The sequence below is a fragment of the Dermacentor variabilis genome, chromosome 2 (genome assembly GCF_050947875.1).
Source record: "Dermacentor variabilis isolate Ectoservices chromosome 2, ASM5094787v1, whole genome shotgun sequence".
Taxonomy (NCBI): domain Eukaryota; kingdom Metazoa; phylum Arthropoda; class Arachnida; order Ixodida; family Ixodidae; genus Dermacentor; species Dermacentor variabilis.
The window spans coordinates 27,352,777-27,371,610 of record NC_134569.1 but is presented as its reverse complement, the minus strand read 5'-3'; the positions used below and the strand labels follow the sequence as shown (position 1 = coordinate 27,371,610).

General features: G+C 47.6%; 1 protein-coding gene across 1 annotated transcript in view; it reads right to left on the bottom strand.

The window, feature by feature from the left end:
- LOC142570276 (tyrosine-protein kinase RYK-like) overlaps positions 1-18,834 on the bottom strand; it is a 43,107-nt gene that overhangs the window by 15,565 nt on the left and 8,708 nt on the right. The window contains exons 2-8 of the mRNA XM_075678673.1: positions 14,849-15,000; positions 13,527-13,830; positions 10,827-11,001; positions 6,400-6,560; positions 5,111-5,209; positions 1,281-1,370; positions 808-983 (exon numbers count right to left, since the gene is read on the bottom strand). Coding sequence (XP_075534788.1) covers positions 808-983; positions 1,281-1,370; positions 5,111-5,209; positions 6,400-6,560; positions 10,827-11,001; positions 13,527-13,830; positions 14,849-15,000 — 1,157 coding nt within the window. The remainder of the gene's footprint in view (positions 1-807; positions 984-1,280; positions 1,371-5,110; positions 5,210-6,399; positions 6,561-10,826; positions 11,002-13,526; positions 13,831-14,848; positions 15,001-18,834) is intronic.

Genomic DNA, 18,834 nt, shown 5'->3' with positions numbered 1-18,834 from the left:
CACTAAACCTGTAGTTGCTTATGCAGGACAGCGAAGGTCCCCACAGGAATAACGTGAGCCAACACCAAGTTGAGTGCTGGCACGAAGTGAACATTGCACAAAATACCATGTTCCCCGCACATTGCACATTTGATAGTCGAACACTTCTGCGCATAAACATTGCTCGCGCTGAAAACGATCTTCGCCCCAGTGAACCGGCATTCTGACTAGCAAAATTCTGCGCCTGAGTACATTCACAAGTTGTATCTTTTGGCGAGTTCGTAATCCACCAAAGTTAAAAAAAAAAAAGCTTAGCGCAAAAAAAAATAACAGTTGGAAACAAGGTCAGAAAGACAGCATAGGTGCCGTGTTGTTAGCGCGCCTGTTGTCTTCTTGAGGTTGTCCCTGCCTCTTTTTGTGCGCTAAAATGTTTTGCAGTTGATTGAGTCATCTGTTCTTCAATCAATCAATCAATCAATCAATCAATCAATCAATCAATCAATCAATCAATCAATCAATCAATCAATCAATCAATCAATCAATCAATCAATCTTATCTACTCTTCAAGTTTAATCACGACAGGAATATATGGGTATACAATCTGCTCAAGCCACAGACCTGCTAATATAAGTCCACTTGAGATTCCACGGTTTCATTGTAAAGTCGCAACTCCTGCGTCAATTGCATCAACAAATGAAGTAGGACATGCGTATAGTCTGCACAACGCGCCGGAGGTATCCAAACAAGTGCCGTTAAAGAAAGAAAGAAAAAAATATTAAAAAGACGCTAGAAAGGAGGTTTTTTTTTTCTTCTTCAGCTCGGGTATACCTGGTCGGCCTGCTTGAGGAATCGCTTGAGGTTGCCGGCGTTCATGTACGGGTAGAGGAGCAGCGGCTGGCCGTCGCATGCGGCTCCCACCACCGACAGCACGTTGGCGTGGTTCATGCCCAGCAGGGAGAGGCCCTCGCGCACCGCCAGTGCAGCCTGCGCCGCCGACGCCTCGCCTGCGAGCGGCACACGCGCGGTGCAACTGTGGTGCAGCGCCAGTGCATGATCCCCGAAAATGCATGAATTCGTCCCACATTTGCCTATAGAATTTCGTGCTCAAGTTATTCAATCGTTCAAATGATTAATAGTGTATGAGTATATGAATTGTTTTACGATTTGGCACGGCTTGCTTTAGAAAACACAGCGCGGCTTCTTTGATTGTGATTGTTATTACTAGATTCATGAAAAATGAATTTATAATTTGTCTCTTGATCTTCTAGATGAGTACACCCTTTGATTATTCCTTCACTCACCGGTGACGGTCTTGATGAGCACATTTTGTTCGGCGCCCACTTCAGCCCAGTCTTCCACCAAGAGGCCGTGGAAGATTTGGCCGAATGTGCCTGCACCGTGTGGGAAAAGATACGAGCAGCTTTTGCTAATTCGTCACCGCAGAATAACGTCAAGTATGCGAGTCAACTATATTTCTCTGCCCAGATCTGATAAACACAAACATCACTCCGAAAGTCAAAATTTTCGTTGGCCTCGCAATCGATCGCTTTCCTTGCACTTGCAGAGACGACTCTGCAGTCGCTGGATATTTTCATGCCAGTCGTTGTGTCTGAAGATGCTACAAGATCAACTCGACATGCAAGAGATTGGTGTCCTTTGCTTTTCAACAGGAACTTTCTTAAACAGTACAAGTCCCACTTTCCTCTGTAGAACAGCCTGCCAAGACATTACCTTTGCTTCACACTCCTTTACACCAGAAAGGCGCAGTTGATTTCGAACATGGAAATGCAGGCAAGTTATCTGGTGCAACCCACTACTTGAAGGTGTTCGAATCAATTCTGTAAGACGACTGTCGTGACATCTTAACCTTTCGCCTATAGAAGACACATTCAAAATGCCCTACAAGCTGCTATATGTATTCGCTTTTGAGGATTACTACAGTCACTGACTTTGAAAATTAGTTAATGAAACTTTGTTAAGATTCGTTGTCGTGTGAAACAAGAACAGATGTATTTCATAATTTGAAGCTGGCCAGACGCGGGGAAAAAGGGAAATAAGTACAACGTCGCATGGTTCAAGATTGCCATTGCGATCTCTGAACGCTCCTCCCCACAACGACTCCCCTTAGGTCTCCACAATACCTGGGAGGAGCTAGTTGAAGCACACAAAGTTAACCGATTTGAACGACTCAAACTTACTGAAACAGGAAGGGCAACACTCAGAAGATTAGGATATGACATTGCGCTACGCGAAAAGGATAATCCCAGAGACAATTCGAAAGTACATCTCTGTAGCCCCCATTCCAAGAAGTATGCATCAAATCCAGCATGAAGGAAGAAGAAAAGCCAGAATAGAGACTCTCTGAAAACCCTATGGCCGAAATCCTGACGCACGATACACCGAGGCAACAAAATATACAGGAACTCCGGCCCATGCGATTAGCGTCGTCGACAGCAAGGGTAAAGAGAGAGCGATAGCTAGCATCTTAACAAGAGAAATAGATACGGAAGAAGAAACAGCAACAGCCTTGTCCATCTCAACCTATGGGCAAGCACTGGCAAGCCCTATAAATCCTCACGGAAACGGCAAAGAACAACCTACCAGAAATATGCATCGCTTGGACCCCGAGGCTGCTGGGGGATGAGGCAGCCGACGCCTTCGTTCGGCTTAACGTCTCACATGACGCGCCCAGGAGAACAGATGAAGTCTCGAGAAAGTACAGCGATATTTTGGAACACTACAGGCTATACAGAAGAACTTACCCGCCACCTCACCCCAGCCTAACTAGCGAAGAGGATAACCCTCAGGAAATTACAAGGTATCCCATTGCACCGAATCTCATCTACTCAGCATTCATACTTGTGCACGTAGTGTAATGTCCCAGACACCCTATGTCATATGACATGGGGTTGTGACCGAAAAAATGGCACTGTAGACCCCCAAACACTAACCGAAGAGCAGTGGGAGGCCAAGCTATCAGACCCGGCCCAGAAGAGAGAGCGCAGCCTCATCGGACGGGCACGGGAGATGGCTATGGTCTGCGGCTACCGTGAATAATAAGGACGCCAACCTATAGGGCGCAGACTGCGTTTGGTCAGAATAAAAGCTTATTCTCTCTCTCTATCTCGTTCGAATAAGCTGGCATTTAAATGGTGGGTGTCTTGATTCGAGCCTCTGGATCTCCGAAAGTTTTTGTTTCACATGTGGAAAACTGTTCATGGTCCCCGTGCAGCATTCGGATAGCGCCACCTACTTAATTAATGGCTATTTATTAGCAATGCAGAGGTATTGACGGCGCTGCTTTCTGCAAGTGAATCGCTGGCTAACCAAGCTCCGGTGGGATATAGATGTCCGGCAACTCGCCGATTTCACGTGTTCCCGCTTACAATGTCCCTTTCTATGGGCACTATATCGAAGCTGCGCTTGCCTTGTGGAAGCGTTCATCATCGTCAGGACCATATGATATGTATAACTTATCGTTCTTTCTGTAACCTTGGTGAATGGGGTCGGAAGGTACTCCTGTGCTTGTATAATGTAGATATTCTTCTCACTCGACTCTATTCCTTCCAGCCTCCTTCCTTCTTCACTTCCCCTCTCCCTCATTCTCGCTTAGGTTTTGTAACTTCCTGCGCCTGGTTCCCTCTTTTCGTCAACCTGTTTGAATCACAGCATACCACAATTAATCTCAGTTGGAAGTTAGATTAGAACTTGTATTTGTATGTTGTTTCGTTTGCTGCTTCGCACTGTACGCCCATGTAACAGAATAGTTTACTCCTCTCGTATGAGAAGTGCACCAACCGCACGCACGTATTTACTTATCGTACGACTAACTGACCAGGTCTTACATGCAGCGCTGTGGTTATACCACTAAGGGGCTATACCGACAGTTCATCGATACCCGAGATAGTAGTGGAGCATGGGCCGTATTTTGCGACCCAAAGCCGGCTATGTAATGCATGCAGTACTTCATTAGCCATGGATCTCACGAGCTGTTGTTAAAGAAAACCGTAGCATTGTTAAACTTTATCATCACATGAAAAGAAAAAGGTCACAAGATTTATTGTTATGGTTGCCTGGCCATCGCAGTTTCACTGAAAATGATCACTCAGACAAGGCTGCCTGAACATCGCGTTAAGAAGACCACTGCGTCCCGATATACTATCTATATACACTCTGCGACGCAGTTTCGCCATCTGGCACCCGCGCTATCAGTAGCTGAGTTGAATGCCCCAATTTTAAGGCGCACCAGAGTGTACGAACTAAACGCTACGCTGCACTTCCATGCTTCTCAACGATGTGAAGAAGGAATGTGTTCGAGCACGTTCGATTTTTTCGCAAGCCATGAGGAGTTCCTGAAAGCATCGCGAGCACGAATATAACGCAGACTCGCACACGTATTCGCTGAAGAGAACGAAAGCGTCGTGCTGAAAGAGGAAATTTCAGTGCATGCACGACATATGGACCGGACACTGTCAGGAAATTCAGAAACGCAGCGCTTCGTGTGTACGCACATTCCCAAGTACGAAACACTAAAGAGTCCTCGCTTAAGCATGAGCTTATGTTACTAGGACTGGAAATTGAACAATCTGGTAACGATCCATACTGCACCAGTACAACTTGTACAACAGGACACCATGCACACTTGACTAAAATGCCCACTAACCCTCCACCCCTTTCTCGCTGGCAAAGGGCTGGTGGGTCGATACGGTAACCTTCTCACGCATTTGTTAGATAACAGAGTGCTCTTGGAGGAAAAGATCGTGGGACCATGGCCTATGCATTCTTGCAAGCGAAAGGCCACAAAAGCCCTTCTGCACTTCTTGAAGGCTACTTGAAGGACTATACGAGCGCTTTTGGCAGTGGTCCTTCCTCTGCGACTGATTCTGCGAATGACTGACTTCTCTCTCCTTCTTATCTGTTCTTCCCCTTTCCCCCTCCCAAGTGTAGGTTAGGCAGTCGGGCACGTCCTTGGTTAGCCTCTCCTCCTTTTTTTCGTTTCTCTCTCTCTCTCACCATCCTGTCAGAGTAGGCATGCGCCCGAAATGTCCCATTCCCATCGTATCATCGAAACCTGCTAAAGCCGCCCAAGAAGTTTTACATGTGTAAGGCTTATTGCAAAAGAGGGGCTTACCCTGATGAAGCTTTTCCAGGAACGTTACTTTTCTCCTGTCCACGTGGATCTCCGCCAGCCTCTGGGTGAAGTCTGAATGAACTGTGTCTGGCTCCCCAACTGTGTACAGAAGGCATGTCTTTGAATGAGGCAATACACCGGGAACGCTACACGCACAGTCATAGTCAGTGCAGACCGGTTCGGAGCTGCGAAAAAGTTGAGTTTTGTTGAGCGGCCACCCAACATCAGCTCTCCCGTTCCACCAAAACACAATTGTATATTAAAATTTCTACCTACGCGAGCTTCATTCCGGTTTTCCATGTGCCGATGATGCTAGCGAAAAGCGTTAAAAGACTTTACGGAAGGTTACATAAACATTTCCGCAAAAGCCCACTATTATGCATACATAAAGGCACAGTGAACAACAACCAAAGAAAAAATGATACAGCCAGATAAAATATAAAGCGAGAAAACTATAGTGCTGATTCCTGTATACTACAGCAATAAATTCAGCGGAGCGAGGTTGATGGAAAAGAAAGTTGGAAGGTGCCTTCTGAACCTTATCGCTTACGGGGAGGTCACTATCATTTCGCGTTGATTGGCTATGCCAGCGGAAGACCATACGGCGAAAGCAACGGAACGCCGTACTTCTCATATCGTCGGGTTGTTCTTCCATCAATGACATGTGCTGCTCTGTGGCCGGTATTTCCAATCCTTCAATTCCTTTCACACATTACCTGTGTTTAACGTAACATTATCTGTTCCTTGTGCTTTCGGAAACACACGAACCGCAGTATTACAAACGCTAGCTAACTCTTGAGTCTTTACGGAAAACCTCACCGTTTTATGGCGTTCATACTCTTTCCAATTGATCTATGATGGATTGGTCGCCCAAGCGAAAAATTTCGTTTCTGCTTTTCCATATCATCAAAATTCAAATTCTTCGCCATTTTTATCAATTTCACACACGCATAGATTTTTCTTTTTTATATAGTTCCCGCTTGTAATTAATGAATGACCGATTGGTCGACTGACCTGACATATTTAACATCGAGATAGTGCACATGAGTTTTGAAGTTTTCCAATATATTATAGTGGTTTTTGATACATTTTGAGTATTTGGGGCTCCCAACAATGTGCCCACGAACACTATCACGGTACAAGAGCGTCTCTTGCTTTCCTCGGAATGCAGCCGCCATCACTGCGAATCAACCCCGTGATTTGGAACTTGGCTCTACAGAACGCTACCAACTATTGAGTCACCGCGCGCTCGGTCCTTTCACGGGAGCGAACACGGGATCGCCACTGACCAGACCCCGACGCTGGTCGCACGGCAGGAGGCGAGTGGTCCCTGCGCGGGCCCAGGTCGTCCCGGTGCGCACCCAGCATCCAGGGGGGACCGCAGGACAGCGGCCGGCCGTCGGGTGAAGACCAAGTCTGCCACGAGGGCTCCTCGAGTGGGGCGTCCCTGCTGGGAGAGCAGGTACCATCGCTATTTCTGAGCACTATAAAACAGGCCAAAATGGGAAACGCGACTCGAGTGCCCGGATTAGTCATTTCCTCGCATCGTCAATCGTGTACCTTCAACGGCACGATGACCTTAACGACGCAATGTGTTTATACAGAGGAACGAGGTTGGAGAACAACCCGGAATGAGTGCCCCGATTTTGCGAGGAGATGGCATTCCCGGTTTACACTTCTGGCTAGCCACTATTCTGAGATTCCCAGTTTATTTGCAAAATTTTCCGTACCGCGCTGAGTGGCGTCCGTTACGCCGGCGTGCATGAACGCGCAACCACTTAGAGTAAACGCACTCAAGTCAACACTTTATGGAATTCAAAGGATGATCTCACTGAGAAAACCTACAGTGTATAGGACTTCTATTACGCGCGTACAAAGCTTCAAGCGCAAATATTTAACCGTTTGCTTACAGCAACGATTCCAAAATTTAATTGACTGCTCGAAGAAGGCGCGTTAGAAGCTCTGACGGCGGCACTTGGAAAATATTTTATGACATACCCAATTTAGCTAAAATTTTTACATTTCTCCAGCATGTTCACCCAAAGGCACACCTAAGTTTTACCAAGTTTATTTAGATATATGCCCAGAATAGTTCAGAAACGGCAGATATTTCAGTACCCCGACAAGCATCGAAAACAACAGCAATTAGCACAAATATAATAACTTCCTACGGGACTCAGAAATTTCCACAGCCGTATAATTGCACCAAAATGTTCTTCCTAAGACATAATTTATTATTGCCAAGCTTGATCTCGATACGCTCTATATAGCTTTGAAACGAAGCGCTCTTGAAAACCTCACTGAGCCGAGAGCAACGAACAAAGATTGCGTAACTTACCACGAAACCCCTAATTATAACATTGCTTTCAAAGCAGCGTCGCTGTAATAAGAGCAGGACATCATCATGCGTTTCTGCGCTATATGCGCGTATAACGACTTGGGCAGACGTAAAAACGAAGCATAACACGTGGCGGAGCTGTAAAGTAAGCGTTTTGCTGACTGTAATATGACATATGCGCAGCTGTAGGTGACCTCTATCGAGCACTGAGCGACACACTATAGGAATTGTCGGCGCAAAGTAGTCTCAGGCTTGGCTATTATATTGCGCATCCCATGTTCAAATACAGGCCGCAGGCTTCCGTGGACCGAGTTTCATTTCGGCTATATATTATATTCTTCTCTGCCTGCGGCTGATCGTGGTCACTACTTACAGCCGTACGTGGCATCATTTTCAGCTATGGAGAAGAACCCACACAACTGTTTACAATATAACAGCGCTGAAGGTAGCTCGACGTCGGCGCACTTCCGGGTGCGCACGGGTGCGCGCAGGATCATTACGCACTTCCCGTACTCGGGCAGAGATATTCAAAAGAGTGTAAGGCGCACCAGTACCGACGCAGCGATGAAGCGGGCAATCTGACGTTTTTCTTCTTTTTTTTTCTTTTGGATTTCAGAAGAGGGTCAGAATAACCACTATAACAAATGATTGTTGAGCAGAAAAAAAAATATTTGACCATCTGATAACGCTGCGAGAAGAACTGCTTAGATTCCAGCAGATACACATGCCGTCTGATTGTTTTCTTCCAAGTCAAATGGAACAACCAGCTATGGAAGATATAGGCCAATAGTCAGACTGCAGTAGCGGACAAAAATTACAAACAACTTTTCAATAAAAGAAGTGAAACAAAATAATTATAGAAGATGAACAACTAAATAAACATAATGAAGTAATGTGTTCCTATTGCATTTTGAATATCAATAGATAAATTATAGGAAAGATGGTAATGATACTACTATTTAGTACTGACGAAAATAAAAACGTTAGCATGGCAATTTGTCTCATGCAGAAAAACAGCGAACTGTTGTTGTTATTGGCGTCGTCGTTATTGTTTATTCAATTTGTCACGTATCCACGAGGAGTATCGGCCAAGCTTAGCGGCGGAAACAACACGAAATGGCTCCATCTTTCCGTTAACTTGTTAGTAAATAATACAAGTATTAATAATTTTAAAGAAATCCAACATAATAAAAATAATAGTTAGCAGGCCAATTTATGATGAAAGCGATAAATGTGTAAAAGAAAATGTTTGTTTATAGTATGAAAAATGGCATTTAACACGTCATCCTGCCTGTGGCAGCGATGTAGTTGTGCACAGACATCACACTTTCTTCCGGTCAAGACCCAGGCTGATCACACCAAATGATAAAATAACAAGAGCCGATCTTATTATGGGGTGGCGCTAAGTTTCCTTTCGGAAGCGTACCTTGGGCAAAAGAGCAGAAAGTGATCCAACGATTCAAGATCCCGGCGTGAAGCACAAAGGTTAGACGATTTGAACCCACAACTGCTCACGCAAAGTTTTAAGTGAGGAATTCGGCACAGAAAAACAACAAGGTGCTATAATGTCGCTCATCCGACACTAAATATGCACGCCTACCTTCCCGTTTTCAATCGTTTAGTTGTTTCGTCTTCTCCAGGGGGGAGGGGGGGGGACTAACCACGATTTCTTGTGAGTGTCTAACCAGCGCCGAACTCAACCTAGCGGTAAAAACCGCACGGTGGTATACCGATGGAAAGGGAAGCGTTCTCGCATTCTTTCTCCGTGACAGCTTGGAGACGCTTTCGTTGAGACGCTGCGCCTCTGGTCGCAGAGATGGTCGCAGACGCCGCACGGTGCTCCGAACTGGTCTTTGAGGAAGAGGCGCTCGAAGTACCGGTTGGCTCCGGCGTACGGTTAAGGCAAGGTATAAATGAGGGAGCGCCACCCATAACGCATAGTTCTACATGTAGGGTGTTTTCTTTAGTTGCGCCTAATGTTTTTTTTTTATTTTAAAAATTGATGAATTTAGCTCAATGTTTAGAACTGTGCACTCTACCACGGGAACCTTTCTAGCAACTTCAAAAAAAGAAAATAATAAAAACGCCTAGTGTAGTGTCACAAATAAGTACCTCCCAAAGCATGATAAGCGCATTCTTGGATAGCTATACCGGAGTTGCCTCTTGATAATTTATTCTCTAAATTTAAAATAACGAAATAAAGCGGATGGAATCAGCAAATCAACAAGCTTTAAAGCTAATCTTTCTTTGCCTCTTTTCCAGACTTTCCGGGCGCTGCTGTAATGGTCTTGCCACGCGTGCCGCTGGGTTTCTTGCAACACCACCAGATGGCGCTCGCTTCCGCGAATTTTCCTTTTTTTAAACATAAGTAGGACATTAGGCAATATAACAACAAGAGCTTGGTGGCACAACCCACCGTCCCCTACTAAGGGGACGCTCATAGCATGCATGCATCCATCCATCCATCCATCCATCCAACCATCCGTCCGTCCATCCATCCATCCATCCATCCATCCATCCCGGGTGCGTATTGCATGAGCTTTGCCTGCTCCTCCTCTGCGACAAAAATGCAGGTGCTGGGCTGTGGAGGACGCGTGCTGGGCTGTGATAGTGTAAACATTACAATCGTCCGTAGCTTAAAGTGAGCGCTTTGAGCTGGCGTCTCAACAGCGTGCTGGCCACGTGTGCAGAAAGAAGCACGTAAACACGCGCCAGCAAAATGGCTCCAAAGCGTGCACTCAGAGTCGATGACACCCAGACCCGAAAGAAGCGCCGCGCGGAACAGGAGCATCTTCGCTACGCAGTGAAACGTGGTGCAGACCGCAAATGTATGTATAGAAAGTATACATACAATTATAATAATTAATTGAATTGCGTACAGCCCCATAATTCAATTAAAGTTGAACACTTCTACCACGATGCGATGTGCCATAATGATAATGCTCAACCCTCTCAGAGATTATGAACAATTTCAAGAAAACACGTCTCCCTGTGTAACGCCGACAAACAGCTGTGGTGCACGCAAGGTGACGTTTTACACCAACTCGCCACTCTCGCATTGGACTAAACGGTGAACAAAATACCCATTCGCCGCCGTAACAGCGCTAATTATCGTAGTTCAAAGCAAACAGTATACAAAGCTTCGCATACATCGATTCCCACAGTGCGTGGGATCCGTCAATATCTTTATGAAACATCGTTCCATGCAGCGCACAAATCAACACGGACGAGCAGAGAAAGACAGCAAGAACGCCGGTTCTTGTTGTCGTTCTCTGCTCGTCTTTGTTTATTTCTGCGCTGAAGCGATGTTTCATACTGCTATTCACAACCAACTAGCCCAGCTGTCTTCGCTTGGCAACAGCTTTTGTTTGTGCTCACCTGGGCGGGGGTTTGCGCACGCGCACAAGCCAGGCGACGGCAGCAGTGAGAGCCAGAGCGGCCAGCACGGCACACGAGCAGCCAGCCGCCACGACCAACGACCGAGAGGACGAGGAAGTGGACGAGGCCACCGGCGAGTGGACGAAGCCGGCCACCTCGTCCGTAGACTGCGCGTCTGCGAATAGGGTGCGAAGCTTCCATCAGCAAATTGCTCGTGATGGGCATGCACGCATTAACCCCCGCAAAACGATCGTGGACGACCGTAAGACGGACCGACCTCGGCAGCACCGTCATCAGAGATTTCAGTATAGCAATTTATTTCAATTTCACTTTTATTGACAAATATCGAAGTACATAGTCACAGGAAGAAGTTTCAAAGTAAGAAGTGCAAGCGGGACTACCTACAGACAATTATTTATTATATGCTAAATATTGCGAGCCTGACATGTTATATAAGCAGTTCAAAAATACCTGAAGATGTGTGTGAGTAAGGTGAACGACAAAATATACGCGGGAAAGGTATATCCCAGAAAGATCAGTCACTTGGCTAAAGAACCTGCGTCTTTGCGAAGCCCGTTTGAATTTTATCAATATCTTCGTCACTAGACAAGATCGAGCGATCGGGCTGAGCCACTGAATGTCGCATAACGGTAGTGCATTAAAACCAGCATCTGCGTGGCAAGGCCTGACGTCGGGTAAGGTCCCATTTAAAAGTGCTCCAAAGCCTCGGAGGTACAAAGGGACAGCGTTCCTCACTACCAAGAACTCGGGAGACCTTGTCACGCAATGGCTTCGCAATTTTTTTAGAAAGTCAATACACTAAACAGCAAAACTAACATTCTGGTGTTCACGCGACGTGTCGGTGCTCTGCAATTTGCCGCTCGGGCTCATGACTATGACCTGTCGCCACGCACGTTTTTGCTTCCGGGACAAATGGCACCTACGGCTGAGTCGCCTACCTCCAATGCTTTTCTTGGGCTCATTGGCTAAGGTGGAGCCTTGGTATCACTTAGCTGTGGAGGAGGAGGAGGAGGAGAAGCTTTCCATATAGTCCCATGTTAGGACCGGGAATTAAAGCCTCCTAGCCCTATCACGGGTGTACTGGACAGTCAGGACTTGAGGTATATGATCGGTTTTCAGGAATGATTAGATCCCACTTAGCTGTCTCTATCTTGTTTCTGCGATCTGGCCATGCACTGTGCTACACAGCGTGCGTGGCTCGAGGGTGATCTAAACAGCGAATGGCAGGATTCCCGCGAAGGTGTTTCGTATGAAGCAGACACTGAGGGTGCAAATCTGTGTAGCGTGTTTTCTGGTCTGTAGTGCGCAAATGTTTGAAGGTTAGAAGTTCGCACTTTGCAGACAACTAACTCATGAATAAAGTTTTCAAGATCTTTTCTTGCATCCGAACACGCCTAGTGTGACTCCCAAAAACATTACGCTGAGTGTGTTTAACGAAAGCAAAGCCCGAACGCAGCTACGTGCCGCACACAGTGAATTGCGCAACAATATCAACCGTTTGTCCACAGTAAAGGACTACATTGCGTGTGCGATAAAATGGCTGCTCGAGGCGCGCTGTTACACAAGCAGAGGTCAACTTGTAAAAATCAGCTGTTAGCATTGTCGCCATTGGCACAATCAGGATGACAAAGGTCGCGTCTCCAAGTCCATGGGCTGTCTCGGTTCATGCGATTTAGCATCAGTTTCTCGGTATATTACAGGCAACGATACTGTAATATCTCACTTGGTCTCTTTTTCAAACTGTGTCTTGGGCCGTCACTGAATCACGACTGCGTTTCAGTCACCTGCGATGCTCGCTAGGAAATCATAGCTAGGAAACTAACGGGAGGCCCGTCGTGTGTGCCGCCTCCCGCGAATAAGCTGCACGGGGCGTCAGCAAGGCTGAGAAGACGTATGATGGTGGCGTCCACAGCTGAAGCGCAGGAGGAAAAAAAGCCAGCGTGGATAACGGTTGAGGCAAATGGAGGAAAAGCAACGGGTGGATTACTTTCAGAATCCCGTATCGTCGCAGTGCGGATAGTGGCCTTACAGATCTATAATGTCTCTAAGGTGGGGCACGAAATACGCAAGTATCTTAAGAACAAAAGGTAAGAGACTCCGGGGAAACCTACCGGATATCCTTGGATAGACATGACGACTAAAGAAAACGTTCCGAAGAAAGTATTTTTTTCTAGTCTATATAGAACTACGTTACTATTTAGTCTAAAGGTTTGAGGAGTACAAGCAAATGTGTGACAAAAATTATATTTAGCGCTGCTACACGCAAGCCAAGGAAAGGACTGAGCCAAGCAAAAGAATGAGCAATGCCATTCCATCCCAGATAATCAAAGCAATCAGGTCTCAAATGCATTTAAAATAAGGAAATACGGAAAACGTAAGAAAATGCGGTGGGAATGGCGGAGAATGGTGATACCAAGGCGAGAAAGAGTTGCGTACATTTCCTTTTACGTCCAGGCGGTGATTGTCGCCGATACAAAGAGAAGCTTCAATTTACCCACCTATACTTGCTGTTTTGGTTTCGAAGCCGCCTCTCTGCGCGTAGTCTGCCGCGTGGCAAGCAGTGCACGGCACGGATCATGCCGGCGATCGTGGTAGGCAGAGAAAAGGGTTCACGCGCGGTGCGGCAAGAGTCGGTCGAAGCACCGGTTGTCGGCACATACGAGACCAAAGACAACGCACCTTTGGCGCAAATCTTGTTCCGCGGCAGCGACACCGAAGTGTTCGCGGGCCGGGTCCCATAGTAGGCCGGCGGCAGGTCGTAGCCGGCGGCTTGCAGCAGCCGGCCGTCGTGGTGGAAGAGCTGCGCGTCCGGCGGCGCAACCGCGGACACGTTGAGCACGATGCGCACGGGCACCTCGGCGCTCGCGAGGCCCGTGCAGGGAAGCCGCACCCGGAAGCTGCGCGGCGCCGCCGGAAGCGTGCCCCGTGGGGACACGTCCAGGGACGGCGCGCCCAAGGCGCGGTGGCCCCGGCCTTCGTTCACCTGCGGGAGGGCCGAAGCGGTGCTCGTAGCGCTGGCGTAATACACCGAGTCTGGAGTGATATTCTCGGTCAATCTCTTTCGAGGATAAAAAATAAATAAATGCCGGGGTTTTACGTGGCAAAACCAAGATATCATTATGAGGCACGCCGTAGTGGGGGGCCTCCGGAATAATATTGGCCATCTGAGGTTATTTAACGCGTACGAAATGCTTCCAATGAACGGTATACGGGCGTTCTTGCGCTTCGCCCCAATCAAAAGGCGGCCACCGCGGTCGGGATTTGGTCCCGCACCCTCCCGCATCCTGGCACTGTGCCAAGACAGAGCTCGCTTGACGCCACGTTTACGGCGTCGTCAATAGGACAAGTCACCGAAACATCTTTTTTTTTTTTGCTGATGCCGTGATTTCCAAACTTTTCCTCGCGATTGTACGTTTATATATGATGCATGTTTGGCTTCCTGAAATATAGCTGGAAGTCGGCGCCAGTGCTTGCTGTATATACGTGTTTCGTTTTTCGAACCCCCCCCCCCTCCCCCCGTTTTTCCACACAGTCCTGTCTACAACCATCACGCATGTTATTCAGTATGACGTTCCCGTAATTTACTGGGACCTCTCAGGTGCGCCCACGCTGGTTGGTCTCTTAACCCCCGCGGAATGAATGTTCAACGGACAGGCTGGGCAAACATCCTTACTAGATGGGCTGCTGCAGTGCCTTTACGTTCTAACGTAGACCTGGAAACACTCAACGAAATTAAGCATATACAGTGTCTGTATAGCATTTTTTCCCTTTATGTGCGTAAAAGCTACCGACATAACCCAGATTAACCGGGTCTTACACGAGAATACTAATAAGGTGCTTTCTTCTCCTGCCCCGTACGTTAACGTTGGAATAACTATCGGCAACAATAGCTAAAACAGAAGCGTCACAACTTTTATCGTGGCCTGCGTGCGCGTGACGCAAGGCCGACGTACGTGCGACGCCATGTGTATACTATGAGCGCGAGAGAGTGCGCAACATACCTGCACGTCCAGTGCGTAGGCGAGCGGCAGCGGCCCGAGCGCCTGCCACACGAATTCGAGCTCGGACACGTTGGCCGGCACGGGCACCACGAAGCCCAGCGCGTACTCGTTGCGGCGGCCCTCCTTCACGTAGTACAGCTCCACGTCCAGACCTGCATTCGAGCAGGGCGCCGTGTTCAACACTTCCCCGAAAAGAGCGTGTCCTCATTGCAGTGCGAAAGCTTCGCAGAATGCACCCCTCCTGTATACGCATAAGCAGTTGAGCCACCTTGCTCCAAATGGCGCGAGTTGCAGGCATGATTTGCTACCGTGTCCCGGCCGGTCGCATTCAGTTTCTTTTCTTTTTTTTCGGTTTCGGGCCGCCTGAGCAACCTTATGCGTCCAAAGCAGCAGGGCGACTCCCACGTGTTCACTCCACCTCGGGTCAGTGAACTCTGGAAGCAATCGCCGTTACGTCACCATGCTGCTCGAGTCTCAATTAAGAGATACAGATCCATTACGATCATTAGACGCATCCCGTCGCGGAGGAGGACAGATTAAGTGACAGGACACAATTGGCGCAGAGCGTATCACGTCAATCTTTCATTTGTCCTTGTTCCAAACACGCTACGTCCAATGCTCTTAATGGATCACCAGCAAGCCCAAACTACCACCTTAGATATACTGAGATGTTTCTTCTTCCTTTTTCCTTTCTTCCATGTGGTGCTAATTATAGGAGATGTGGTATACAGCACGAAAGGCATGCGTTCAGAAGGGAACGGGTGAGAATAGTAAACAGTAAACGCATACCTACTCGCCATTTCCACGGGCGGCTCCGTACACAGTTAATATAACTCTATATACTATAACACCGAGCACTCGTGTTTCAACATAAATTGCTCATAGTAACGCAACACCAAAAGCATCGTGCAGACTGTTTTAAAAGGGCCCTGAACACTTTCGCGGCTCGCGATTGTAGCTATTAATGTTGCGAAGAACACGCGAGCCATTTTATTCACCGCAGCACGGGAGCGCACAATCCACATAAGAAACAATTCTCTCTCTCCTTTTCTCTCCTGTGGTTCTCGATGTCCCCCGTATTATAACCCCCCTCCCATGACGTCATAGACAGGCGCGAAAGCGCACAGGCGATAGGCACAGTGAGATTGTTCGCGATTATGTGGTTTTCCAGAACGAAAGTTCATGCATGCAAGCATGCATGCTCTTCCAATCTTCTAGCAAAACTGGGAAGCGGCAGCTGTTAACTTGTCACGTCTGTCCTCTTACTGCTTCTTTGTAGCTCTCCGGCGTCTTTGTCGGACGCCAAACTTGAAAGGTTACCATAAGTGCACCTAAGAAAAAAAGAAAATGTACGAAAAAGGTAATAGGCTGGCACTGCTAATCGGCGCCGCCTCAGTTAACTAGAGACATAATATTGGGAGAATGGGAAAATTAAGCATAGCGCTTCGTTATTATTAAGTCCTTTTCAAAAAAGCTCCGTGTGAATAAATTCATTGGAAGGCATCGCATTCATTCTCGCTTGTTCTCTGTATTGAAGGAAATGTGTTGGCAGCTAGGGCATCTTTACGCTTATTCATGGTGCTTATTGGCGTAAGGTGGATATCGGCATCCGAGGTCAAAGAGCACCTCGAACGACAAAACCTTCTGAAGTTGCCGGACACGTCGCCAACGCGCTCTGTTTCGTCGAGACGAATGTGAATCAGGAGCCCGCATTTCCCCGGCATTCGCACGCCCGAAGCAGCACCGCAGCACCACTGTTTCCATTAAGGATTTTTGGGGAATTAAGGAACCCGCGGCCGCGGAACAGTCGCTGCCTGACAAGATGGGAAACTCGCGCCACCATCGAGGGCGCTCTCTCCGCTGGGCCGAGGGATGATCGCCGAATTGGAAGCGAATCCGTCGCGCGATCAGCGACCGTGTATATACGCGGGTGCGGCGAGCGGCTCCACAGGTCGGCGCACGCCGCCGTGTGTAGTATACGTACGTGCCGACGCGGATCGATGCGCCGTCGCCGCGGGCAACGACGCTCGGGGCTGACCCGCTTTGAAATTTTCAAGCGCAAGGCTCCCTTTTGTTTTGCCCCCCGGCTTCCTTATTTCCGACGACGACGTATTCTTCCGGCCGAATGCGTAGCTAAGCGATTAGGCTCACGGAGCCCAACGGTATGTGTAGGCAGGCAGCGGATGATTAATGGAGTAGGTCGTCTCAGTTCATCAAACACTCGCTCTCTGCACCGCCGCCCACTGGATGTTTGCCTCTCTCTAAAGTTATACAGGACGGGTTGATTGCGACATTTTCGGCAGATTAGTGCGGGTCAGAGCCCAATGAATTAGATATTTTCATTTCGACGTTTCGGCCGGAGCCCGGCCGAAACGTAGGAAATAAAGCATGTTTTCTTTTTTTTTTTTCGTTAGTGCGTTCTCAACCTACAAGTTCCTGTTCAACTACCGGGTCTCGGCAGACCCTCACTTTATTTATATATATATATATATATATATATATATATATATATATATAGAGAGAGAGAGAGAGAGAGAGAGAAATTTTTTTCGTAACGATAGGCTGCTAATGGGTGCACAGTCATAGCGATATTGTAGCCATAAATAGCCGCGCCCGTATCATTCATTCTCACTCTGACAGTCAATTTCATCCTTCGGAAAAATAAAGGAAAGAACAGAAGAGAAAGAAAGCAACAGGAACCGAACAAACACTAGAAAGGGGTCTGCCGATGTGGAGCGTTTTTTTTTTGTTTTTTTTTTTTACCGAGTCTTCTAAGATGCCCACTACAATAAAGACATTTCCGTCGGCCTATAGGTTCACCTATAGCAACACGATGGATTCATACAAAGCTCCGACAAAAGTACAAGACTTACGAAACGAAGTAAAACGGAGCGAAACGGTGAAGGGGAGCGGAGAGTGTCACAATTTCCTGCCGGCTATGCATACCCCTCTGTCGAACGTTCATATATCATGTCCCTCGAAATTTATCTCCGACGGGCGAAATTAACGATACCAAGAGATGCATGCGCCCACAGGCTTCGCCCCGACATTCGTCCTGCGAGGAAGCACCACGCGCAGAGGCGACCGCGAATGGCTGCGAGGTTACATTGTGAGATCGACGTGACATTTCCGCGCATTACTGCGGAAGTACATAGGTTATTTCACATGCTGTTAAGGTTGCCCTTCTCTGCGTAAGCTTTTAAAAAAATATCACCTGAATTCTTGTGGTTCGGTATGTCTTCCACATAATTCTATACGGAAAGGATACGCGGCCTTAATAATTGCCATCCATATAAAAAGAAATCCAGGGAAAACACGGGGAAGGCGGGTGACGGAAATTTAAGACGATGAGCAAAACGAGAACAAGGTAAAAGCGGGTGCCAACGTTTCGGCAAGTGGACTTGTCTTCTCCAAGGCTCATATAACAAGGAAGACATTCGGAATTGTGACGACGCTACGCAGGTCACCATACTGTATACCAATTTGTTTCTTTAAGTTGCGTGTGTCATATAACACAAGTCTACACAATATAAGACACAATACACAATATAACACAAATCTACTTATTGAGCTGGATTACTCGAGCAGGAGGACATTACTTGCGCAAGCAATCAAAATGCATAATTGAATAAGTACTTCGCGAACCGACTTTTTTAACTAATTACATTATGACACATACTGCAATTGACGAATTCATCAAGCAAGCGAGATCTCATGACATCGAAAGAGCGCTCCGGAGCGTGCCCCACGTTTATGGATATCTATAAACGTTGGCCGTGCCGAACTCCCTTGGCTCCGGGCACTCTGGCACCACCCAAGGGCGCAACAAAGGCGTCGCCGTTGCATTTCTCCCGCAAGTCTTTCACGCGCGCGATCAAAGCAGCCCAAACCAGAGAACTGTTGCGGACGGCCGAGACGAACAGGCGGAAACAGAACTGTGCGCATGCGGCACGCGCTGACCGCACAGAACAAAATTCGTCGCCCGT